The sequence below is a fragment of the Stigmatopora nigra genome, chromosome 18 (assembly GCF_051989575.1).
Source record: "Stigmatopora nigra isolate UIUO_SnigA chromosome 18, RoL_Snig_1.1, whole genome shotgun sequence".
Classification (NCBI taxonomy): domain Eukaryota; kingdom Metazoa; phylum Chordata; class Actinopteri; order Syngnathiformes; family Syngnathidae; genus Stigmatopora; species Stigmatopora nigra.
In genome coordinates, this window is record NC_135525.1 from 9555689 (window position 1) to 9581066 (window position 25378).

The following is a 25378-nucleotide window of genomic DNA, read 5'->3' on the forward strand; positions in this document are numbered from 1 at the left end:
CAGGAAAGGCGAGATCAATGGCGTCCGCGGCCAGGGCTGAATTTCGATGAGGATAGAAGAAAGGAAGAGGAAGGGAGAACAAGTAGAGGCGGGTGAGGAAGGGAGGGCGATGTGAAAAAGGGAGTGAGGTGGGGGAGAGAGGATAGTATATCCCGTACGGGGGAGGAAAAAAAAGAAAAAAAAAGCGAAATGGGAGGAATGTTGAAAGCTATGTTGACGACGGAGTGAGTGTCAGAGAGTCTCGCAAGGCCTTGCGCTAAAAATCTGGAAACGCTGCAAAATTCTTAAGCATGACTCATGCCTTTTGTTGCTTGAACTGTGTAGGAGGCAACACTGTTTCATTCAATGGCAATTTTGGAGACGATTGGCATTACAAAAAGTAGCGGCAGGTTTTAACTTGTGTCACCTAGCAACACTTTTCTGGGATTTAATTCATTCAGTTCACAAAATGACAGATGCCAAGTCTCCCAGTTCCAGTTAGATTAGACCAAAAAAGTATTCTAATGAGGAAAATTCACCAGCCTATGGATAAAAAAATAGCAACACCAGCTATAATAAAAAAGTAGTACTTTACTTAAGTTTTCTCTGTTAAAGTAGTACTTGGTTTCCCAGCATGCTCTTTGAAATGTCTCCCCTAAAACCAGTCCTGTATCTTTTCTGACACACCTCATATTCAACAGGACCAATCGTGGCCCACTCATACAGTAAGTAATCACTCCCTTGCGTCTCCCGCAAAAAGTTGATTTGAAGGCATTCCCAGTGTCCGTGTCCCGAACCCTAAACGGTGAAAAAGTTTATTTAAACCCGCACAAATGGGCACCAATACGCATTTTTTTTAATAAATGGATTAAAAGAACTGGATTAAAAACCCTAAATATTCTGTTTTTTTATAGATCTAAAACAATGTTTATTGTAGCTTTTTTGTTTTATATTTTTAGAATTTACAAAATAATTTTTGAACTAAAAACGCAGAAAAAAAATTAAAAATGACAATTATTGATTTAAAAGGGGAAAATACATCTATACTCTTCATTTTAATTTGATCCTAAAAAAGAAAGTCAGCACTCATGATTGACTTTCCCGGGCCACAAAAATGATGCGGTGGGCCAGATTTGGCCCCCGGGCCGCCACTTTGACACATATGGTGTATACTGTACGTATATAATTAAATACTCAAACCTAAAAATACCACCAAATCATCACAAATCGCCAAACGAACAAAAGAAACCTAAAATAAACACATTTCCTACTATTAACTATAATAGCTGTCCTAGCACCGTCAATGGCATTAAACAAGTTCACATTTTGGGCCAAAAATACACTTTGACACCCTTGCCTGGTCTACGATTATATCACCTAACCCCCCCGGGGTGAAAGATCATTGGCAACAGGTATGCTTTGCTACACACACATATACACACACATATACACGCACACACACTTCCACTCACACACACAAACGGTCGTAGATCATCACGCTGAGCCGGAACGTCGGCACTCCCTTACACAGTAAGCCTTAGAGCAGATTTAATAGAGGAAAGCCAGCATGAATCCCCACAGTCATTCTGTTCCACTCAAACATAGCATTCCCAGCACAGCTCCCATGTTAATATGTGCGTACGCATGTACAATGCGCATATATGAATAAAACGTGCTGGCTTCATGCAAATGGGACGTTTGACACACCTGCTCGTGGACGTGTGGGGTCACGGCCTTTGAAAAAACAAACTGGATTTATGGTCAGTTTGAAACTGAGAGAGTGGGAGAGAAAAATGGGCGGAGTCGCTGGAAGGTGATTGTTACCAAATGATGTTTTCTTTTTAAAGAAGAAAATCAGTCTTTTCTACACTTAAAGTGATGGGAAGGTCACTAAAGAGTGATATAACATCATTTAATTTAGTTATAGTTGCAAAAAGTATATTTGTATTATAAAAGAATAATAAAATTGGTGTCAAAGTGGCGGCCCGGGGGCTAAATCTGGCCCACTGCATCATTTTGTGTGGCCCAGGAAAGTAAAGAGATTTTCCTTCACTAAGATAAAAAAGCTCAAATAAACATTGTTTTAGATCTATAAAAATGGAATAGTTCGGGCTTTTGAAAAAAAAATACTCCAAATTACTGCTAACTCTAACAACAGGCGACCGCAAAGCATTCTGGGACATCCAACATCAATTACAACACAACACTATCACTTCAAATATTGCAGTACACAACTATAGCACGTCTATATGCCTATTTGGCTATTTTAAATCACACCCAAATAGATGGTCAAATGACAACATCTTAATACCAGACAGGAGGGGGACAAAAAAAGTGGGAGCCGTTGTTTGGGACGTGGCCAATTCCCGGCGTGAGAGGCCTTGCCTAAAAACCCTATTCATGCTCTGTCTAATGCTGCTGTGTAATTAAATGTGATTACTGGAGCAGAGGGCTCCTCTCTGCCTCTCCGAGGGCCACACAAGCACTGGAGGCGGTGTGCGTGCGCTCATTAAGGAGCCGCTAACAGATGTACACAAGCGGCGACCACAGGCGGACCTCAAATCCGACTCCATCTCGCTCCCTGACACGTGCACGCCAACACAAACACAGCACAGAATTAACGGTGCTCTCGTTCTTTTTAAAACGTGATTGGAAAAGGTAAAAAAAGAAAGAAAACTAGGCGGACGGCTTTGTTTTTTCCTTCCTTGCAACCGTCGAGGACTTTACGATTGTTTGGGTGGGATTAAAACATGAATCGGAGCGGCTATGTTTCCGTCAGACAATATTTTTGACTCCGAGACGGCAGGAAAAAATCAAACGCCCCCCCCTCTCCGCGTGTGAGGCGGTAAATAATAATCAAGGCATCTTCTGGTCTAATCACACATCAAGCGACTTTCAAATCTAAACAAACATGGTTTGAGGTTGACACACACACATGTACACACACACACCTTTTTCTCTCCGCCTCTGGTTTCCTGGGCAGACGGCGTTCCCTAGTGCTCATGGGAAATAGCCAGCATGCCAGGCCCCACAAAGGCGTCCTTTCAGCCGCCCGCATGCTTGACCCGTACGGGGTCATCGCTCTGCTTTGTGGCCCGTGACCTCTCGGGTCGCCGGGGGGTCACGGCGAGCACCCGAGGTCAAATCCAGATGCCTGCGTCTAATTTCGCCCAAAGTGGGTTATCCATCCAAATCTGCCCTAAAATGTGCCCCCTCCACCCCGCCCTGATAACCCGGGCGCTACTTCCAAAACACATGACTGACCCCTTTGGAATATACGTTGGTATGCCTCCACATTAATTGGACAATAAGCGAAAAACCTATGTGGGTGCGACCCCTAATACGGCATCGTGGCTTTTTTTTGCTTTATCCTGAAGGATTAGGGACGGAAAGACACACAAGCGAGTGCACACGCGCACGAGCGCACGCACATTTAAAGGCGGCGGGCCTGGCCGAGGGTCTACCTTGAGGGATTAGGTGCAGAAAGACAGGACCCTCCAGCCAATCAACTGGTCTGTCACGTTGATTTTGAAGGGTCATTGGTGCACAAGGAGCAGGGCTTTCCTGTCTTAACCTCTCTGGTCACACACACATGCACATTTACACACACAATGGGGAGAAACTTTTATGCTTAGAAATGGATTTTTCATGGGAGAGACAAATATTGATGGTGTTTTGATCAGAACACTCATATTTTGAATCATATTTTCCTCATTAAATAGGAAAGCTATTTTTTGCACTTTGTATAGCTATTTGTGTTGTGCGTGTGACTTGACCACCTATAGGGACGGAGTAATGGCTAATTTATTCAGATTTTACACACAGAGCGACCAATCATATTAAGAGGGGGAGGTCTTGCTTGAAAATGTGTTGAATTGTAAAGGATTCTTTGCAGAGGATAAACAATACAGAAGTACCTATGTATTATCATCTTCTGTTTTATTTATTTAAGTTTTTATTATGTTTTAACAATGTTGCAGCCTAGGTCGACAATAGCCTTAGCATAGCATAAATCATAACACATGACGTATAATTCCATGCGTTTTATCATTAGTTTGAAAATAAATTTTTGGTGAGAGTTCAAATTCTCAACCCTATTTTTACAAATGAATATTTCCAGCCCTCTTATCTCAAGTTAGCGCTCCCATCTCAAAACAGACTTCTGAAATCTGCGTATTGCGCGACTCTTGTTGATTTTTTTCCTGGGGACACCATTGAAGGGTCAATTAGAAAAGGGCGATTCCACTGGTGCTAATGCTTGTGTAAAGTCTGGAACTGGATGTCCATTGATTGGTTGCATTGTCACTTCCGCGCGCACACAATGGGAACAAAAGGTGTAACTGCCATACATAAGCAGTTTGTACTCTTTGGCGCTTAGCTGGGATAAATAATGCAGAGCAGCCAGAGGCAGAACTAATTGCTTCCTCCACCACTTAGCATTGCCGCATCTGCCCGAACGAACGTGAGCGCTAATGCCAAGTTGCGTTTATTTGCCTTTGCAACATTCTCTCCATCTTAACATTTATTTATTGCTCTATTTTGGCACTGTCGGGTGGTGGCCTGTTGTGTGTAACCAACATAACGTTACAAAAAAATTGAAATTACCCTTGAGCCTAAAAAACGTGACCAATCGTCACATGGACTGAAATGACAACAATGACCAAATTTATCAACAACTATGATTTATTATCTAATATAAACTTCATCACTTCTGTGGAAAACCATCATTATAATCGTAAAATAGTCACATATTTTTTGCAAACGATTACACCAGAGTTGGAAAGCATTTGGTCAAAGAATTGAACCCGTTAAGCAACTTCTCGGAAAAAAAGACCGATTTACACTTACCGACTAAATAAATTAAATTATTGCAAGATGGCCCTTTGAGAATATGCATTAGATGATATGCATTACATCACTTGACTACACCATGAAGGAGTAGTTTATACTATGTTATGAGGAAATTACAGTGACCTCAAAAATGGTCTAACATATGTACCCCCAGTTTCCTTCCCCATCATTTCAATAACCTTGATCCTTGGAGATACTACTCAACACCAGCCCCCTTCCCACCATTTCTCCCCTCTTTCTTCTATTTCCCGGTCAAAAGACACAATGGCTTCCTATCCGAGGGCACGATGCAGGGAACAGACATAAATGATACGAGTTACGTTTAAGGTGCTGGACTGTAATGCTCTCTCCCCCTTGAGGATTGTGGGTTAGTATTTTGGGGTGTTTATCCTCACACCTTTAGCCCCATGCATCCCTCCTCATTTCCCTTTCCTGAGCAGACTACGAAGGCCGGAAAAACAGGATCCGTGTATATACATAGATATATCAGTGTTGTTATGATTACAAAGCCAATCAGAGAAGGGGGAAGAAGAATGCACTTTGTGGTCAAAGTTTGGATACTACGACATTGCCATAACATAGTTTTGTAAGCAATTTTGAACACATTTTATTCCCAAATCCTTACTTTTACTATAAATACCATTGAAAATACATTATTCACAGAACCTACCTGTAGCTGGAGCAACATCCAAACATGAAGCTAAATATCATATTGGCTCAAATATAAGACAATGTTTTTCAGTCGTCTAATATCCAGATCTAGTTATTGCAATTTACTTGTAGTAGTTGGTTTATTTACATTTCAAAAATCAGAAGGCATACATTTACAAATGTAATTACACTGTAGTTGACATATTTCAATGTTCAGATATTAACTTTTTTTAACTTGAGTCTTGAAAAAGAGGGGGTCGTCTTATATTCGGGTCGATACAGTACTTAAAATGCATTATTCGTATCTATTGAATAGCAAACAGTTATTCAATGCATTGTGAGACTAAGGGCTATTTTTAGTCGCTAATCTAAATTTCAGTGGCCCCCTATCCATTGTTTTGAAATCCGTCGGGTGGGGATGGGGGGTTTGACGGCTACATTTTAAAGGCTTACACAATAGTCATTGAGGGGGCAAGGAAGAAAAAATAAATACCTGAAACAGTTGATCGTATGGTGTGTTGAATGAAACCATCTGGGGGGTTTTGCTGATGCTATCTGCCATCAAAAGCGCCCTCGGCCGAGACGTCTGAAACATGGCAGTAGCACCTCAATTTATCAACTGAAGAGATGAAAGGCTGAAAAGTTTGGAGACAAATGATATGATTAGATTCAACTTTACTCTGATTAGATATCACAAGTGAAAGGAGATTAAAGTAGGTTCTTTTTATTATTCATCATTGCCAGCTAAAAATTGTATAAAATCTTATAATAATAAAAGTGATGCAAAAAATAATCTTATTTTCACTTCATTTCAACAAAATATCTACTCATTCTTTGTTTGGTTGAAAATAAGTATGCTTGAAATCAGTGGATTGTTAACAGGTCCTATATCTATAATTTTATGAATCCACATTATTCCTATCAATTCTTGCCTGCCATTGACGACACTATACGTTCAATCAACTTGATTAGGAGATTTTGACAGCAAATCATGTGCATCCTCCCAGTTTAAATGAATGAAACGTCAATCGTAATCAATGCAAGTTAAAGAATAGAGATGACAATTGGATGAGTTGGAAAGCACCTTACCATCAAACCTGCAACCCCTCTACACGTCCACAAGGAGGCATTGGAGTGTTTTCCGGCTAGGCAAAACATTAATGGCAGTGTCGTCTTCATTCACTTCCTCGACTACAATAGCTGCTTCCTGATTACGAAGACGAGTATGCGAGGAAAACACGCAGATCTGTTTTTTTTTATTTACCAATTCGAAAGGATTTTAAATCTGCGCTTTTAAATAAAAACAATCTACAGACATAACCAAGTGTTGACGACACGACGTCACCCATGATAACCTAACAGCCCGACTGCGCGCTTGGTGAAAGATGCCACATTAAACGGTAAAGTTACTATTTTAAAACTATATTTTATATTCCCTTTTATTCGTAGAGCACACGCCCACGTATTGGTATATTTTAAATACAAAATGGGAAGTATTTGTGAAGAGGTTGAAGTATGTTGTTTACTATTTTCACAGCGCCACGTCACTAGACGGAACCCCGGAACTTCGACGAACCCCCGAGTGGAAAATTGTGACATTTTGACAACCCCAAACATATTTGTGTTTTAACACTTTCTTATCGTGTTTTTATTAACTTACCGGGGCTCAAGTATTGCAAAATGACGGCATCAAACTGGGGTCTCATCATGAATGTGGTCAACAGCATCGTTGGTGTTAGCGTGCTGACCATGCCGTTTTGCTTCAAACAGGTGTGCTAATTACTCACATTATTCTAACAAGGGATCTAACAAAATTAAAATTAGTTTACTGTCTTAAAAATAATATGCCTATTTCATTTAATAAGTATTTTTTTAATGTATGAATTAATTTTCTTTAACTCTGAAGTTGTTCTTAAATTATGTTTGGGCTATTCGGAACGCCATCAATACACAATTACACACCAGGTCAAATTCGGACAAATTACAAAAACTACAACTACGAATGTACGCCATCATCCGCTCACCATCTGTACGGAAAAAAATACTATGTTGCATTGACTTCCAAATGTTTATAAAAAATACCTTGTTCCCAAACAAACCAGTTCCCATGTCTGGGAGCCTTATGTGCAAATTAGCATTATATCGATGTTTGTTTCTAAAAAACACTCAGCACTCTCTAATCATAAAAGTAAACATTGCTTTGATAGTAGACAATGAAGCTCGACACTGGATTTAACCGGGTAAATATCCCTTTGGGTATTTACTGCCGTGATTATCTCATTTTCATTTACAAGAAGTTAAATGAAGCTTAGTAGCCTCTCAATCCTAAAAACATGAATAGTCAATGACTTACTTAGCCCAAGGTGCTGGAAAAGATGTGTTCTCAAGAGTCCAATTAAATTCCCACTTTGAACGATCGAAAAAAAACATTTAATGATGAGGTCAGCTTGAAAAGTAAAGTTTTCAAACGGACAAGCATTTGTAGTAAAGTGAAAATATGTTGGGCCAACAATGGAGTCCAAACAAAAACAAACATGACTTGCTAACAGAATATCACTTTAAAATTTGCGACTACACCACAGCAGAATGTATAAATGATCAGTATTTGTGGCCTATTTTGGACATCATGGATGCCACTTTTATATGTACTTGAACTTATCTCCATTTTTTCTCAGTGTGGGATAGTGCTGGGAACTCTCCTGTTGTTCCTTTGCTCTTGGATGACTCACAAATCCTGCATGTTCTTGGTTCACACCGCCAGCAATACAAAGCGAAGGACCTATGCAGGATTAGGTGAGTAATGATCTGGGCGTGGTAATATTTTCTTAACACTTTTCACTTAAAACATAGTTCCAAACAAAAAGTGATGTCATGTTTGTTTTTACAGCCTTCCATGCTTATGGAAAACCAGGAAAAACCTTAGTGGAGACCAGGCAAGTCTATTTATTTGTCACAGTTGTGAAGAAATGATGACAGAGATCTATGAAAGTCAACCATTTTTGAAGGAGAGATGTTGGTTTGATTTAGGGGGGGAAATGAATTTTAAATGACATTTCAATTTTTGTCGTTGCAGTATGATTGGCTTAATGTTGGGGACCTGTATTGCCTTCTATGTGGTGATTGCCGATTTGGGCTCCAATTTCTTTGCTCAACTTTTGGGTTTACAGGTTTGGGATTTTTAAAAGAATATTAATAACAATATTAAAGGCATCTATGGCAAGTTACATTGTAGTTCTCAATTTTTATTTCAAGGTGACGGGCAGTTTTCGTGTGGTTCTGCTGATTGCTGTTTCGCTCTTCATCGTCCTTCCTCTCAGTCTGCAAAGAAACATGATGTCATCCATTCAGTCCTTCTCAGCCATGGCGCTCATGTTTTACACTTTCTTCATGTTCACGGTAAGTCTAAATAAAGATATTCCTAATAGCAATTGCAGTTCTATATGTGTCTTTGTATTCAGTTTCTTAATATTAACCATACTCCTATTTGCCTCCCTTTGCTTCAAAATGAAAAGTATTGCTGTATTATTATTATTAGTTTTTTATTAACACAAGCATAACTGAAGCATAACTAAAGAACTAATGCTAAGCTGGTCTTCCTTTTTAATTTTAATATTTTGAATTCAGCCTGAGTGTGATTGTGTACGCACGCGTCTCCAACTTTCACTTTAATGAGGTTTAGTAAAAACGTTTTTGGTGTTAGAATATACAGAACCACCCTGGTGTATAAAACCCTGAACCCTTCTAACAATCACCAATCTTCTTCTTATCCCTCCCACTTTTTCCTCCTTTTGACCCTTTGTGTCTTGTTTTCTCCTCATTTTGACTTTGTGTGCCCCCCCGTCTGATGATGACACTCCCCCCTCCTCTCCTGCCGTTCTCCACCCCCGCTACTCATGTTGTAGATAGTGTTGTCGTCCCTGCGGTACGGCATAGTCTCGGGCTCCTGGGTGGAGCGGGTCCACCTGTGGCGCATGAAGGGCGTCATTCAATGCCTGCCCATTATCGCCACCACCTTCTGCTGTCACCCGTAAGTAAACCATGGGAGCCAAGGAAAGACCAATGCCACTTTTGGAGTCTCAAAATCCCCCAAAACATTCTGCCAGGCTTAATTAGGCTTTTCCCTCACGTACGTTTGTGTGTGTGTGTGTTTTTAGAGTAGGAGGTGTGGTAATTATCAAGTGAAATATTTAGACCCCCTTTAATATCGTGACCGGACGTTTGGTCGCCGGTCTTTTGGTCGCCGGTCAAATGGTGAGTTTACTGTTGAAACCAGCTCTCAAAATTATATTCATGAGAGAGTTTAATATCTAAATAGTACTTAGATATTGAATAGTACTTAGATATCAAACAGTACTTAGATATCAAACAGTACTTAGACATTAAACAGTACTTAGATATTAAGCAGTACTTAGATATTAAACTCTCTCATAAATATAATTTTGAGAGATGGTTTCAACAGTATTTGACCGGCGACCAAACGTCCGAGCACCTTTAATATCAGGGTGGAAGACCTAGATATAGTTGCAAAATATTGTAAAAATATATATATTTTCCCAGTTAAACCTCCCAATCATTTTTTTAATTAACATGATCATTTCATTTTTGTATGTTATGGTCATGCTCTTCACATCCATCTTTTGACTCTGGCAGGTTTCTATGCAGCACGTGGTATTCACATCCTCAATTCTGGTTCTTTCTTATGAGGTTTTCAATGCATGGAAGCAGCCCCCCCCCCCTACCCTCTCTTCCCTGCTCGATTTCTTCCTTCCACCTGTCTTGATTTGGTTTACGCCATAACCCCAATCCCCCCCTTCCTTCCCCTTAGATGGTGCTGTCTTCATTCAAACACGGGCTGCTCAGTGGCTGGTGGCTAGGGCAGGTCAATGTGGTGCGCTGGGAGGGGGTGTTTCGCTGTCTCCCCATCTGTGGGATGGCCTTCGCCTGTCAGTCGTAAGTACCCCGCTGTCACAGGACTGGACTGTAAATGTCTCAGCAGTTCAATGACTGACATATAGTAGTCCTGGTAGACCCTTTGGTCTGGTGGATTGCTGGTCACAATTCTCCACTGGCACAATCTTAGGGGGGGAAATGGATTCTGGGTAATGCATGAATCTTTGCATGATTTCTAAAAGCCACAATAGAGCTTTGGGGGAAAAATGGTAAAAAAAAATGCATACAAAGAGACTGCTATTTATGCTAACCTGCATTGCAATTACATAGTAATTGAAGCAAATAAGTCGCCCGTATTTTGCAACTATTATAATAGAAAATTAAGCCAAAGGGATTTTCACATATCTTTTCATTCTAATATTCTTTTCTTACGCTTCATTTTTCATGTTGCATGACCGCATTCAAATTCTAAAAGCTTAATCACAACTTTTATTCTTTCTCACCCATCTACATCCTTTGTCTTTTTCTTTTTGTCCTCTAGTAAAATAATATACTGCATTAGATCAGATAATAATACCTGTTTAGTGAAGTATCACATTTGGCTCAATGACTACACACATGCTTTTATTTATGCAAAAATAATCAGGATCTGCACAAATTTAGCAGATTTTTCAAAAATCGACATTAGACCAGACAATTATTATGTGTACCACTTTTAACTTCAATGTACCAGTATACATACATAAAGTGGAAGGATGTCCACCAGTGAGCGTATATACTATGCTCATGTGTCCTGGAGCCAGGCCTCAGTAGAGTGTTATTTGGCAGGATGATGTGTTGGCCTGTTGTCAGGTGGGAGGTTGGAGGTGGGAGGTGGTAGCTCCGATAGATGGCAGGCAGCTCAGGCCAAACCACTAATCAACACGCTGGACCGTAGCCGTCCTACAGACACACACTGATGCACTCATGGCCCGATTTAAATAGCTCTCGGCACATTGGGCTTTTATGACATTCGTGAACTGTGTTTACTCTGCGTTACATCATGACTTAACATTGCCATTATGAGGGAATAAAAGATGGCCTTGTTTTACTTTTTTATTATTTAAGGGTCAGGTGGTCATCACAAATATAGCATATGGCAGTCATATTTAAGATTAGTTTAGTGAGTTAATGGTTAGTGGATTATAATTTGGAGTGGGAGTTCAAGTATGAGTGAAATGGAATGAAAGTTTTGATTACTCAGCTCATTCATGTGTGTACAAGAAAAAAAACCTGTAAATTCACTGGTAAGCAAACACTATGTCCCCTTCTTTAAACAATATGTTGTAGTACAAAGCCAGAAAAAAATGGCAGACGCCTTAGGGAGCCATCGTGACTTCCATCACCTCGGCACATGCACGCACACAAACTTTATTTAACACCCCTTCAATTGGCATGACATGCTTTTTAAAAGAGTTTTATGTCTACATTGTGAAATTCTGTGCTTGTAGAGATCGACTATAAACATTTGTGAATATTTGAAAAGAGCCACCTGGGAATACTTGTTGCAGTCTGTGTACAAAATCTATGCTAGTCATTTAAAATTGTTATGTAGTATGCATATTGGATTGGATAACTTATACATCTATACATACATCTATACATACATATACACATACATATACACACATACACATACATACACATACATACACATACATACACATACATACACATACATACATACACATACATACACATACATACACATACATACACATACATACACATACATACACATACATACACATACATACACATACATACACATACATACACATACATACACATACATACACATACATACACATACATACACATACATACACATACATACACATACATACACATACATACACATACATACACATACATACACATAGATGTAAATGCATGTATACGGTAGGTCTTAAGTATTTCCTTGATTAAATCTAATAATTTCCCTTAATTTTGATGTTATTAATCAAGTATCAGGTCTTATTCATTGTACTTAATGGTCATCAATTCCGTCATACTGTCTTCCATATTGGTTGATAACACAGCTGCAGCAACAATCCCATGCGTTGGTTCTATCATGGCGCGTGTTTGTAGTCTGTCACATGCCCTTCTCTCGCAGTCAGGTGCTACCGACTTACGACAGCCTCGACGAGCCGTCCGTCAAACGCATGAGCACTATCTTCACCTCAGCCCTCAACGTCGTCACCGTCTTCTACATCACTGTAAGTGGAGACACATTCACACTTGTAACACGCAGACTCCATGCTAGCATCCCCATTCGTGTCAAAATGAGGATTCGGTGTGGTGGTCCTTGCCAGACATGAATAATCTCTGGTTTTATTTTCTCTTGATGGCCACGCAGATAGCTAAATCGTTCAAGGAGCGTCATTCCGGGTACACAAAGTATTGGGTTTGGTCGAGAAGATAATAATGCAGCCATGCTTCTATATAGCATTGTCTCAAAGCGTATAATCACATTGCTCCAATGTCATAGTTTATTTTTACATTGGAATAGCATCATTTTTTTTATGTCAAAGCATATTTAAATGAACTCTCTTTGTTCCAGGTGGGCTTCTTTGGCTACGTCAGTTTCACCGAGAACATTGCCGGCAACGTATTGATGAACTTCCCCTCCAACTTGGTAACCGAGGTCATCCGGGTGGGCTTCATGATGTCTGTAGCCGTGGGCTTCCCCATGATGATCCTGCCGTGTCGCCAGGCTATCAACACCATGCTCTTTGAGCAGCAGGTGAAAGTCCCGTTCCACTCGGCCTATAGCGTCCGAGCATTCTCTTGTTTGCATTGCCGGATAAGAAAGTGCAGAGTCATTCTGGGGAGCGCGTGACCAATGTAAGCGCAAGTCCTCCTCAAATAGGAACTCAGCCGTGACCTCAATTTCACTTGTTTGTATTTCATATCCACACGTGAGTGGTCGTACTAAAACACAGCTGACTTCTGGGCCATACATTTGACATGCAGGCCACAGGAACTGCTAACACAAACAGTAGCCCGAGGCTAGAGTTTTGTCTTGCACATCACTTTTTCTAATGTAAAATCACTTTTTTTAATAGATTGTATTCCTGTAGTGACCAAGATGCGGCTCGGGGGCCAAATCTGGCCCTCCACATCATTTTGTGTGGCCCAGGAAAGTAAATAATGAGTGCCGACTTTCTCTTTTAGGATCAAATTAAAATGAAGTGTATAAATGTATATTAAACTTCCCGATTTTCCCCCTTTTAAATCGATAATCATAATTTTTTTTACCATTTTTTTCTGTTTTTAGTTCAAAAATCAATCTAAAAATACATAAAAAAGTTAAAATACACATTGTGGTTGATCTATAGAAAATATATTGAATATTGAGGACTTTTAATTCAGTTCATATTTTTTATAGTATAGTCTTTAACTATTGTCTCTTTTGTCCTTGGCAGCAAAAAGACGGGACATTTGCTGCCGGCGGATACATGCCTCCTCTCCGCTTCAAGATGATCACCCTCAGCATTGTGTTCGGCACCATGCTGGGAGGCATTCTAATACCCAACGGTACGTAAGCGACGCGCGTACGGCTCGTTGAATGGAGGTCTGGAAAGGTGCGCGTGTTTCTCGGCCTCGGCGGGCTTGCCAGACGCTTTAACGACCCGACTGAATGTGACTTTATGAGTCTGTGACTGTCACAGCAGAACGCAGTCCTTAAATCAGGGCTCTAACTTTTATTTCCTTTCAGATGGGAAGACAGTGTGTAGAGGGGGCGGGGGCTTTATCCCCGCAGGTTTTCATGATAACAAGCACACACAACAAGACCACATTGCAATGCTGCTGACTCCACATCAAGTTCTCACTACGTACCTGTCTCACACAAAGCCCTAAAACGGCGGTTGACTCGTAACTGCGAGAATGATCTTTTACCCGCTTTCATCCTTTGTTTTGATAGGTCCGTGACCGGACGTTTGGTCGCCGGTCTTTTGGTAGCCGGTCTTTTGGTCGCAGGTACTTAGATATTAAACAGTACTTAGACATTAAACAGTACTTGGATATTAAACAGTATTTGGATAATAAATAGTACTTGGATATAAAACAGTACTTGGATATTAAACAGTACTTAGATATTAGATATTAAACAGTACTTAGACATTAAACAGTACTTGGATATTAAACAGTATTTGGATAATAAATAGTACTTGGATATAAAACAGTACTTGGATATTAAACAGTACTTAGATATTAAACAGTACTTAGATATCAAACAGTACTTAGATATTAGACAGTACTTAGATATTAAACAGTACTTAGATATTAAACAGTACTTGGATATTAAACAGTACTTAGATATTAAACTCTCAATCATGAATATAATTTTGAGAGCTGGTTTCAACAGTAAACTGTCAGCATTTGACCGGCGACCAAAATGGACCAAAAGACCGGTGACCAAACGTCCGCCGCATCAACAGAAATTCCTCTGCTTGGCATTTTGTGTTTCTAATCAGACTAATAGACTGAGGAGAAGGGAGGTAAGGACCCTGGGGAGAACAGACACTAAATCTGAGGGGGACAATATGCTATCCGTCCTCTGGATAAGCCATGTTTTTTTTGGGGAGGTGGGGGTCTGACATCCAGCCAAGTCGGTGGACGGATACAGAGGGTGGGCCAAGGGCAGTGTGCCGAAAAGGACAACGCTGCCAGGGACGGGAGCCCAGAGTGAGGGGCTGGGCGGCGGCTGATTATGAATGGCACTTTGAATGGCGCTGCAGATAAGAAGCTTGTATTTGGGGAACGGTAGACAAATCCCCCTTTGTCATTGTTTATGGTGACAAAATCAGGTGACTGTGTTTACAAGCACTTGACTGTCTGAAGCCCATCCTTCAAAAGCGGAGCCACACAGCTTATCGCTTATTTCATGTGTTATCGCCGTTGTCTTCTTGCAACCTGGGCTCGCATTCTTTATCAGCTCCGAATCACTTTTTTTCCTGATAATACTGATGAGAAACAACAACAACCAAATGACCCTTCTGCCATTGTGTGTCCTTAGTGGAAACCATTTTGGGTCTGACTGGAGCCACCATGGGGAGCCTCATTTGCTTCATATGCCCCGCCCTCATCTACAGGAAGATACAAAAGAATGGATTCATCGCTCAGGTGATGTATTAGCAAACCCTTAGGTCACAGGTGTCAAAGTGGCGGCTCGGGGGCCAAATCTGGTCCGCCGAATGATTTTATGCGGCCCGGGAAAGTCAATCATGAGTGCCGACTTTTTTTTTTTTTTTTTAGGAAAGATGGAATATTCAGGGCTTTTAATCTAGTTACTAACAAGCATCTTCTCTCCAGTTGGTGCTTTGTGTGGGTCTTGGCATCCTTCTCATCAGCACCTTCACCACCCTATCCATCTCAGCTCAAGACCCCATCACCAAAGTTCAAGCCCACCCCCCTCCGGCACCTGACAAGAACAACCTGCCACTTCGAGACATCATTGAACTGCACGGTAAGAAAAAAATACCCCAAAAACATAAAAAACACCCGCGTTCTTGCTCCATCGCAACGAATAATGAGGCGTTTACTTCAACTAGTGGGCGGAGCATTCACGCCTGGCAAAGAAAATGTAATCTAACACCAAAGCCCCCTCCCCCAACCAAAAAAAAAAACAAAGAAACAAGACAACATTATTTTTCATTTCATGCCCATACAGAAAGACTGATAGGGAGACAGGCAGAGTAAGAAGATAAGACTGTGATAGTATCTGGGAGCGCTTGACATTGATGGAGCAAGAGTGATGCCCTTCAGACTCAGGCAATTTTCTCTGCACCCTTTTGGCTCATTTCCTCTTGACATCCTTCCCCCAGCAAATTCTATCTTTGCCACCTTCCTCCTATATATCTGCCGTGGCACTTCAACAAGGCCTTTAAGCTGCAGACGTACAAAAGAGAGGAGGTAATATTAGTTTGCAAAGACAGCAACTGGAAGGAAGAAAGATGTAGATGGATGTGTCCTAGAAAGTTTCACTTTTTAGAGATTCACATTGACTTTTGCAATTGAAATCCTTGGCGTTAATGCAATATGCCTTTTTGTAGGCGTTTTTCTTCTCGGTAATGACTGCCGCCTAGTGGCTTCGATGAGAAGTTCACTCAACTTTGAGCCATTGAAGACCACACATTATATTACACTCTTGCTATTGGGATTTAGCACTGAAGAAAAAAAGGAGTTATAATTGGGATGACTCTCCGTAGTGATTTTTCGATGAACAGCGAAATTTGAGGGATCACTGTAATGTATTTTTTATGATGTAGGACACGTGTAAAGTAAATCATGAGTACTGACTTTCAGTTTTAGGATCAAATTCAAATGAAGAGCACAGATGTATATCAAATTTCCTGATTTTCCCCCTTTTAAATCAATAATTGTCATTTTTAATCATTTTTTTCTGTTTTTAGTTAAAAAATCATTTTGTAAAATCTAAAAATACATTAAAAAAGCTCAAATACACATTTTTAGATCTATAAAAAACTGAATTCAGGGATTTTATTCCAGTTATTTTATTCCATTTATAAAAAAAAATGATTTTTCTCTTTGCAGAGAATCTCCCAAATCTGAAACCAATAGACATGGAAGGACCAAAACTCCTAGCCATAAATGAACCACAATCCATCAAGAGGCAAGCAATCGAACCCCCTCAGATAAAATTACCAGAAGCAACCAAGAAGGAGGTGGAGGAGGAGGTCCAATTAGACCGTCCTGATGCAGGTAAGGAAATATGACTTTCTTCCATATTGGAATGAATCTAAGCCGTCTTCACGCAGGGGTGGCTTTACCCGAGGGAGAAGCCCACCGCCATGAACCACCCATCCCACACGATAAAGTCCAGATAGACACTCGAAAGAACATTGCAGAGTTAGAAGAAGAGAAGCAAAAAGTTGAAAAAGAGCTCAAAAGAAGCCAGGAGCAAGACATGGACCCGCCTGTTGCTAAATTAGAAGAAAGTGCAGAAAATGTACTCAAGGCGGCTATAGTGGTTGTGAAGAAAGATGAAGTGGATCAGGCAGGTGGACAAGTGCAGTCCAATGAGGTCCTTGAAAAGGTGGGGGAAGAACCCGTGAAAAAGCAACAAGTCATCCCCATTAAAGATGCCGACATGGAAGATCCTCCCAAAGAAAAAGTAGCCAATGAAGCTTCTTCGCTGGAGAAAGCACAGAAAGCAGAAAAATCTGCTGAGGCTGTTGGGAAACGTGAGTCAATGCTAAGCTAATGCTAGCTATTATCAATAACTCATGCCACGCCCTGAAGAAATCTGCTATTTGATACACTCACTTTTTATACATGTTCTTCTAGCGCCACCTGCTGCTGAAGAAGCCCCAGCTGTTGATAGCAAGGGTGCCGGAGACGAGAAGATGGATGGTGAGTTGGAATTGTTGTTGATTTTTTTTGTTATAATACGTAAGAATCCAGGGAAAAATTGATGGTAAAGAATGATTGACAAGTAGCCCATTTTTATTTATTTTTTTAATATCACACTGCCTCTTTTATCATCGCTGTGATCCTTTCTTGCTACTGCATATTTTTTTTAGGGTAAAAAGTAGGGGGACTGAAGCAGAGCCTTTTCTTTTCCGATAATGCCGGATATATGCTTGGCTTTTTTATGATTTTTTGTCGTTTACTTGTGTTCTATTTCTCTCGTTCTGAATCTTTATCACTTTGCTCTTCCTTCTCTGCTGGATCACAGTGATAAAAAAGCTGGTTGCAGGTATGACGTCCTTTTTGCTCTTTTACTAAAATGTCTCCACAGGGTGTATTCACCTTAATATTATAGTACTTCGTATGATTTTTTATTTTTTAACTAACTTCACCCTAACCCTGCTCGTCTAACATAGTTATCATCCACTAGTTTTTAAATATTCTATGTGTGGTAGATGTCATTAGTGAGATCATACAGTCAAAGTACACTCTTTGGACACTACCTAAACAAAATGGCTGTCGTATTTTTGTTGACATGACCAGAGAGATATTGATTTAGCTATTTCAAAGGTCACAATCATTGACAATTTGTGAAATTTATCTAAGAAGGCAATAGGTAAAGTGTCCAAGAAGTGTTGATAGTCATTCCCATTTTCTCCCATTGAAAGTCATGCTCATGATGTCTTATTATGAATTATTAAAGTGGATATTTTTCTCCTGTCCTTGTGATAGAAGGCCAGCTGGACCATGCAGTACTGCTGCAGGTCATCAAAGAGCAGCAAGAGCAGCAGAAAAGACTTATTGACCAGCAGGAGAAGCTTTTAGCCGTCATAGAAGAGCAGCATAAGGAAATACACCAGAAGCTGCCAGGTGGTAAGTGTCATAGACATTTTGCGCACATTTAGGCTTTAGATTTATCGGTATTTTTTTGCCTTGTGCTCGTCAACCTAACATCGGTTGCTAACACTGTAATTTTAGGGTCCTAAATCTAAATCTGACCTTAGTATTTCCTCTGTAAGTTGTTCTAAAACTGTGCAATAAAGTGTTTATTGTTCAATCTGATCTTCCTCTAGACCTCCAGGAGCATGTGGGGGAGGAAGAGGAGGATGGGGGAGGAGCTGCCAAACCCAGAGACACAGGCCCGGGCGGCTCAGATGTGCAGCAGCCCGAAGAAGCAGCGGGAGTTGAGCCCGCGGACGCTCAAAATCCAGTCGCAATTCCAGAAAAGGGAGCCGAGGCGGTCAAGTTAGTCCTCCCGTCGCCTAACAAAGAAAAGAACCCCGTCGAGTCCCATCCGCAGAGTGAACTAGGAGCCCGAGGAGTGCCGCTAATAAAGAATCCACCTGAGGCGTTGGAGCCGGTGGCTCAAAATGAGCAGGTGGCTAAAGTGCAAAATGAGGAACACCATCGGCCAGATGATGAAAAGGACACATTGGAGAAGGAGGCCCAGGCCAAACTGGAACAGCTTGAGAAGAAGAAGAAAAAGGATGAGCTGGAGTTTGAGATGAAAAGAGCAGAAAGGGAAAGAGCAGAAAGGGAAAGATTAGAAAGAGAACGGCAGCAGGAGGAGGAGAAAAGGGAAAAGGAAAGGCTGGCTAAGGAGCAAGAACGGGTTGAGAAAGAGAAGATAGAGAAAGAAGTGCAGGCCCGAGTGGAGAAAGAACGACTAGAGAGGGAGAAACGAGAGAAGCTGGAGAAGGAACGATTAGAGAAGGAGAAGCAGGAGATGTTGGAGAGGCTAGAGGAGGAGCGATTAGAGAGGGAGAAGCGAGAGAAACTGGAGAAATTAGTCCAGGAGAAGGCTGCCGAGGAGAGACGACAACAGATGGAAAAAGATGGCGCTCTGGTGGACGGGAAAGAAAAAGACGCCAAGGAGGGAGACCTAGGAGATGGAGGCCCGGCTTTGAAGAAAGGAGGACGAGACCTCAAAGTGAAAGTTGCCGTCGGCGCCGGCGGCGCCGGCGGCGAGGACGACCCGGGAGAGGACGGTCAAGACGGAGGGAATGTCAAAGCCCAGGCTGCCCCCGGGGGCTCTCGCGAGAATGACGGGGACGAGGGCGAAACAGATCTGAGGCGGAGACGGAGGGCCCTGGATGCCGGGGCTCTGGAAAGGGTGGAGAAGCCCGGGGGTGTGCCTGGGGGTGTGCGTGGACTGGAGCCCCTCCTGGAGCTGGGGGGAGCTAACCTGCACGTAGCCCTGGAGGAAAAGCTGCTAGCGGGGGCTATGGTGCACTCCAGGCAGATTAAGCAGACCGTAGAGGATTAAGAGATGAAATATTAGCAGATTTTGGCTTCTACCAAATATATATACACAGACCAAGAAATTCTGAACTTAAATGTTCCATTTTTTTGTTGTTGTTGTTGCCGTGACGACACCAGACCGACTAAAGTGGCACTTTAATTTGTTTTTGTTTTTTTGCAAAAGACAAAAAAAAGTCTGTTTGTGTTATTGCACAAGTTTTTTTATATATATATATATATATTGGGGTAATGTGTGGAGAATGGAAAGTAACAAAAACATATTTTTTTTTATTATTATAGACCAAAAAATGCTTTTAATCCCTCATTTCCACCAATATGTTTAGTCATCATAAATCTCAATAACTTCATATAGCCTTTAGCTCCTTCTTAGATATCTGTATTTAGCACCCACCCAAAAAAATATGTTTATTTTAGGTGTCACCAAATAGTCCAATGTTGCTAAGTAGCAAAAAATTGTACATATTAACTTATTTTTCTTGTTCTGCAGGGGAGACTTTTGAGTCATTGCATTGTCCAAATGTACATAAATCTATGCAAATATATATTTAGGATGTATCTAATGAATATTTAGTTTTTAAGCTGCATTTAGCTCAGAATTTTTCTCCAAAGTTGGTGTGAATATTGTTATTCTTGATTAAATGTCAACGTTTATATACTAGATCTCTCAAACTCAATGTAACAATAGAGTTGCCTTTAAAGTGTGTACTTTAAAAAAATCGGTTTAATGAAGGTATTCATTGTCTTATTTGATTAGTATTGTGTTTTCTGTTTTGATTTCTGTGCCTTGTAAACCATTTAGAGCAGGTTTGTGTTTTTGTAAGGATATTTTGGCTATAAAATTGCAGAAATATATCTATAGAAAAAATTAGAAGTAATTAATTTGTCAGTACTGGATTGTACATTGTTGATTTTTGTATAGAGGTATTTTTGAACTATTTTTCCATTTACTGTGATTGTGTGTCTGATAATAAAGTTCACAGCAGTTTAGTCATTTTTGTGGACTTAAGATTTGAACCCCAAAATGTATAAACTTAGACACAATTACTTAGTCACTTTATTTACATGGAAGTAATCATAACGAACACACTACTTATGGATACCAATTAGTACTCTGTCAAAGTTGTCATTTCTCAGCAAGACTTTACAAGTGGCATCCTCATCCAAATTTGGATTTCTCTTCATTTGCAGGTTTTCTTGGCCTGTAAAAAATAAATTTTTAATGCATTTAAATTTAAAAATCCGTGGTAATTATTACTTACAGCATTTGCAAAGCACGTCTTCAAGGCTGCAAATTCTTGATAACAGTGGTCCTTCTTCAATTCCTGCTTGCTTGTTGTAGTAGCAGCGACACATTTTCCATAAATTGTTGCCTAAATAACGCAAATATAGAAAAATAACTTTTCATTTCATTTGTAAACAGAATTGTAGTACACTGAAACCTTACCTCTTCTGCGCATTGTGCAAAATATTCTGGAAAACGTCTTAATTTCTCTCGACTGCGATGCCATACATTTGACCCAGACATGGCTACTATTGTAGAAAATATAAATATTACATAAAAGATATATTATGAACAGAGGGCTTTCAACAGACGTGACATTTAAGTACTATGAGTACAGCGCCATTACTGTAGTTGTGTAAAAGAAAATACAAGCCAATCACGATTGGTTTGCTGTTGTGTCAATTAATTTACCACGCCAGTTAAGTGGTAAATGATTTGACGATATCAGCTTCTAAGGCGGTTCTACTTTCTAAACAACCAATTGGCATTATTGTTGGTAGTTGTTCATTTCCTGTCCTCTGATTGGCCAGCTGTCACGCCTTGCTCCACCTTCCCTGAAAGATGAGTAAAGCGAAGCTAGGATTGCTAAATCATGGCTACATTTATGGAACGATTTGCCTTCCTTCAGAAAGTAAGTGCAAAATAATTCAAATTTTAATTATTACTTAAAGCACACATGAACTTTAAGCTCTTATAACTTGGGTGTCATCATGCTTGCGTGTCACAGGAGCTGTGCAGCTGGGCATCATTAGCCTGTTTGCTAATGCTAGCTATGAAGTTGATAATTGTTATTGCTTTTGTCTTGATATAGACTGGCATAATTGAATTGGAGTGGAACATCATATTAGTAATTTAACTAACTTTCTTTTATATGTAACCATACGTACTAAATGTATCTCCTCCCTCTATTACTTAAGGTCCCGACTCTGATAAAAGCTACAGCAGATGATGAGAACCCTTGTCCCGGTTATCTTTTTCAAGAAATTGGAAGTATCCTTTTGCTGTTCTTCATGAGTTCCACTTTTACAGCAAAAATGAAAGTAAAGCCTTTAACTGTCACAACTTGGCAGAAATCTCCCATGAATCTTTAGGCAGTGATCAGTGTTTGTTGGAATATCTGCTAGAAAGACTTCAGGTCGAATCCTGTCATGTTAAACTCAAGGTGAGTTAATTTGTAACAGTGATAAGCTAAAATATTTAAATGTAACATTTCTGTTTCAGGTGTTGAAAATCTTTGTTCATCTGTGTGGCCATGGCTCCAAAAATTTCCTCACAGAACTCAGGAGGAATTCAACCTTCATTCAGCAAGCATCAGGTTAGTCACAAGTTCATTCTACTTAAAAAAAACTGCAGGAACTTGAATATTCCTCCATTTAAAAAAAAAAAGTTTACAGTGGACCTCCTGATCCCATCCATGGCATGGCTTTGTATCAAAACGTAAGACGTACTGCACAAGTAAGGAAGATTTTGTGTTGTAATATTTAGTAAAATACATAGTGCAGTACACAAGATAAATTAATATTTTTTTCCTGTTTGCAGGAAGTTGCAAGACTGCTTTTTACAGATGCACTTTATGTAAAAAGCGATAGACTGGCGTTGAATATGGCGCCCTCAGCAGTGGGTGAGTAAAGTAAATTATTAGTACAAATGGCAATTAATCATGATTCATTCTATTTTCCCAAGTACTAGAGGAATACAATTTAATCTAATCTAATCTAATATTGACTTTTTACTACAAACTATGTCTTTCTGTCCAGGTATGGGTTCCGCAGCTTGCCGCAAGAACGGCATGCAGGGCTTTGGCTACAATCCAGGTAATAAAAAAAAAACATTTGAGTCATTTTACACACATTTCTCATATTATCCTTTACTTCTGCTTTTCAGCCGGAAACGATTCGCTCATGGTTAAAATCCAGAAAGCCGCAGAAGTGGTCGCCAGCGCCGTCCTCCCTCCAACAGAACACCAGGGCGTCCGTCTCCATGACAACCACTACCGGGCTGTGGTGGCGCCCTCCGCGCCCATTGAAGTGGCTGTACCGGCGTGCGCGTACAGCCAGCCTGCCCACAAAAGTCTCAAAGGTATGACACATGTGTCATGAATGAAGTCTAATTGTTCACCAAATGCGTGCGTTCACTTTTTGTAGCGACCCGGCGAAGTCCGGGGCAGGTCGGCGGCGGCTGGGAAGAAACAGACAGCGGCAACAACTCATCTCAGGACATCTCGACCGCCAGTAGGACCTCCGCCGGTAGTAACTCGGGTTGCAACGGGAGCCAATCGGGAGCCAGCCGAGAAAGCGGCGGCGACCAATCGGAACGGTGAGTTGGCAAGACCCGTTTCTAGTCTAGCTGATAGACACGGATTTACCAAACTAGCCATTTGGTCGTCAGGTTAGAAGTCTTGCAGTCACGAGACTGCGCCCAGGAGGTGGCGCTCATCTCGAAATTGACTGAAGGTTCCAGAGTATTTCTGTCTACTGAGGAAAACCAGCACTTTATCAAAGAGTTAGTGCTACTATTTTTATTTTTGTAGTAATTTTAGCAGAATCAGGGTACTGTGTTTTTATATAATAATTTGTGTGTTTTACTTTTAACCTAATCAGGTGTTACACACTCAACTGTGAGGTCGTGGTGGAGTTGCTTTCAAGCAAACTACAAGATTCCTCCAACATTGTAAACATGGTAATAAGTACTACATTATTCTATCAGTGTATAGATTTGAGTTACAAACTCTGTCCCAAACTAAGCTCTTAAATCAAGGGCGCTATACCATCATAATTTTAAAGATATAATCCACTCTCATCACCATTTTTAACCCTACAGAGAGCATTATGCGCCATATCCTGCCTAATGACCGCCGACCTTCTCTCCCTGGAGCAAATTTTCGCGACCACGCAACGTCGGCTTCATCATCTAAGCGAAGGCCCACCAGGACCTGTGGCTAACAAAGCCACAAAGGTAAAATGCCTGCTACATTTCAATATTCAAAAGTCACTCCTGTTTATCTACTCACACCAGATCTTGAGACAGTTCCAGGCCCTGATGGGTGGAGTTCATCATGCTGCCAAACAGGATCCAGCTAGCAGCAGCAGCAGTATTCATCAAGTCAACCACACACCCAAGCAAGCGCTTACATCAACATCTTTGGGACCTACGCTCTCTCCTCATAGTGACACAAAAGTGGAGAAGCCTTCTCTTCATGAAGCTAATTTGCTGCTAGCTCCTGTTAGCACTGAAGTCAGATTAGCTCCAAAAGACGAGGTATGCACTCAGCCTTGTGTTAGTAGACTTTCCCTGTTTGATGGTATGAAGCTAGTTAGCAGGGCAACGCCTCCATGTGAGACGACAACATCTCATGTGGACCCAGACTCTCTAAAACAGAACCAACCTGAAGATCCAGCCTCAGTCGTGTGTGATGACAATCAACAAGCATCTGCATTCTCCTTTCTTAACTCTTGACCTTTAGCCTTTCACATTTGGTCCTTTTTTTGGCTCCATCCCTTATACTTTATTCATTTATCTCTTAGGCAGAATAGTTTTTATTGATGCCTCTGTGTTTAAAGAAAACACCCATTTAAACAGAAATAATGGTAAGTATGAATTATTTAATGGGAAAAACCCTAATGTGGCCTTTGAGCACCAAATTTGGGGAATTTTTGGGGGTGTGTCTTAAAGTATTGACTAGAAATATAGCTTTTTGAAATTTATTTTTATCTCGGGTTCAGTTAATGTGAACACAATAACCTCCCAAAATAGCTAAGCTACTATTCTTGGTCTTCCTGCATTTGCTAGAATGCCAACACAAACATCCGATTATGACATCATAGTTATTGTTTATGGCTTGTCAATGGAATTATCAAATGGATTTGTGGTGAAACTAACCATTTTTAAATACCAGACGTTTCAGTTCCATATAATCACCCTGTCGTGTAAACAAATAAAAACCAAGAGCTGCTTTACCCTTTAATTTTTTTCCCCAACAGCCTCTTA

General features: G+C 40.6%; 3 protein-coding genes across 5 annotated transcripts; 2 read left to right on the forward strand and 1 right to left on the reverse strand.

Annotated features, from left to right (window-relative positions):
* The first annotated feature begins 6625 nt into the window (after positions 1-6625).
* Positions 6626-21096, forward strand: slc38a10 (solute carrier family 38 member 10). Of its 3 annotated transcripts, none has more exons than XM_077739141.1 (18): positions 6626-6881; positions 7019-7251; positions 8157-8274; positions 8369-8414; positions 8555-8648; positions 8734-8877; positions 9384-9508; positions 12527-12629; positions 12974-13156; positions 13839-13950; positions 15434-15540; positions 15730-15883; positions 16972-17139; positions 17196-17621; positions 17725-17790; positions 18116-18136; positions 18580-18720; positions 18921-21096. In XM_077739141.1, the coding sequence occupies exons 2-18, from the start codon at positions 7162-7164 to the stop codon at positions 20111-20113; spliced, it is 3291 nt and encodes a 1096-aa protein (XP_077595267.1). In that variant the 5' UTR covers positions 6626-6881; positions 7019-7161; the 3' UTR covers positions 20114-21096. The 3 variants fall into 3 exon arrangements, with proteins under 3 accessions (XP_077595267.1, XP_077595268.1, XP_077595269.1); XM_077739142.1 differs by lacking the exon at positions 9384-9508 and adding an exon at positions 10307-10431; XM_077739143.1 differs by lacking the exon at positions 18116-18136.
* Positions 21097-21145: 49 nt separating this feature from the next.
* ndufaf8 (NADH:ubiquinone oxidoreductase complex assembly factor 8) lies at positions 21146-21767 on the reverse strand. The gene is made up of 3 exons (XM_077739145.1): positions 21554-21767; positions 21369-21479; positions 21146-21308 (listed from the first exon to the last, which is right to left on the reverse strand). Exons 1-3 carry the CDS (start codon positions 21632-21634, stop codon positions 21288-21290), a joined length of 213 nt encoding a protein of 70 aa, XP_077595271.1. The 5' UTR covers positions 21635-21767; the 3' UTR covers positions 21146-21287.
* A 118-nt stretch (positions 21768-21885) lies between these two features.
* On the forward strand, positions 21886-25355 carry tepsin (TEPSIN adaptor related protein complex 4 accessory protein). Its single transcript, XM_077739137.1, has 13 exons — positions 21886-22022; positions 22309-22381; positions 22462-22553; positions 22613-22706; positions 22779-22846; positions 22931-23012; positions 23149-23205; positions 23276-23470; positions 23536-23707; positions 23780-23893; positions 23992-24070; positions 24212-24346; positions 24407-25355. The coding sequence occupies exons 1-13, from the start codon at positions 21984-21986 to the stop codon at positions 24845-24847; spliced, it is 1641 nt and encodes a 546-aa protein (XP_077595263.1). The 5' UTR covers positions 21886-21983; the 3' UTR covers positions 24848-25355.
* The last annotated feature ends 23 nt before the right edge of the window (positions 25356-25378 follow it).

Coding starts and splice junctions, on each gene's coding strand:
- slc38a10 (XM_077739141.1), top strand. CDS start 7,162: ATGACGGCATCAAACTGGGGTCTCATCATGAATGTGGTCAACAGCATC. Junction 13,157..13,838: donor CCATGCTCTTTGAGCAGCAG/GTGAAAGTCCCG, acceptor TGTCCTTGGCAG/CAAAAAGACGGGACATTTGC. Junction 18,137..18,579: donor GATAAAAAAGCTGGTTGCAG/GTATGACGTCCT, acceptor TCCTTGTGATAG/AAGGCCAGCTGGACCATGCA.
- ndufaf8 (XM_077739145.1), bottom strand. CDS start 21,634: ATGTCTGGGTCAAATGTATGGCATCGCAGTCGAGAGAAATTAAGACGT. Junction 21,480..21,553: donor TTGCACAATGCGCAGAAGAG/GTAAGGTTTCAG, acceptor TGCGTTATTTAG/GCAACAATTTATGGAAAATG. Junction 21,309..21,368: donor AGACGTGCTTTGCAAATGCT/GTAAGTAATAAT, acceptor TATTTTTTACAG/GCCAAGAAAACCTGCAAATG.
- tepsin (XM_077739137.1), top strand. CDS start 21,984: ATGGCTACATTTATGGAACGATTTGCCTTCCTTCAGAAA. Junction 23,206..23,275: donor GGGCTTTGGCTACAATCCAG/GTAATAAAAAAA, acceptor TCTGCTTTTCAG/CCGGAAACGATTCGCTCATG. Junction 24,347..24,406: donor TGGCTAACAAAGCCACAAAG/GTAAAATGCCTG, acceptor TACTCACACCAG/ATCTTGAGACAGTTCCAGGC.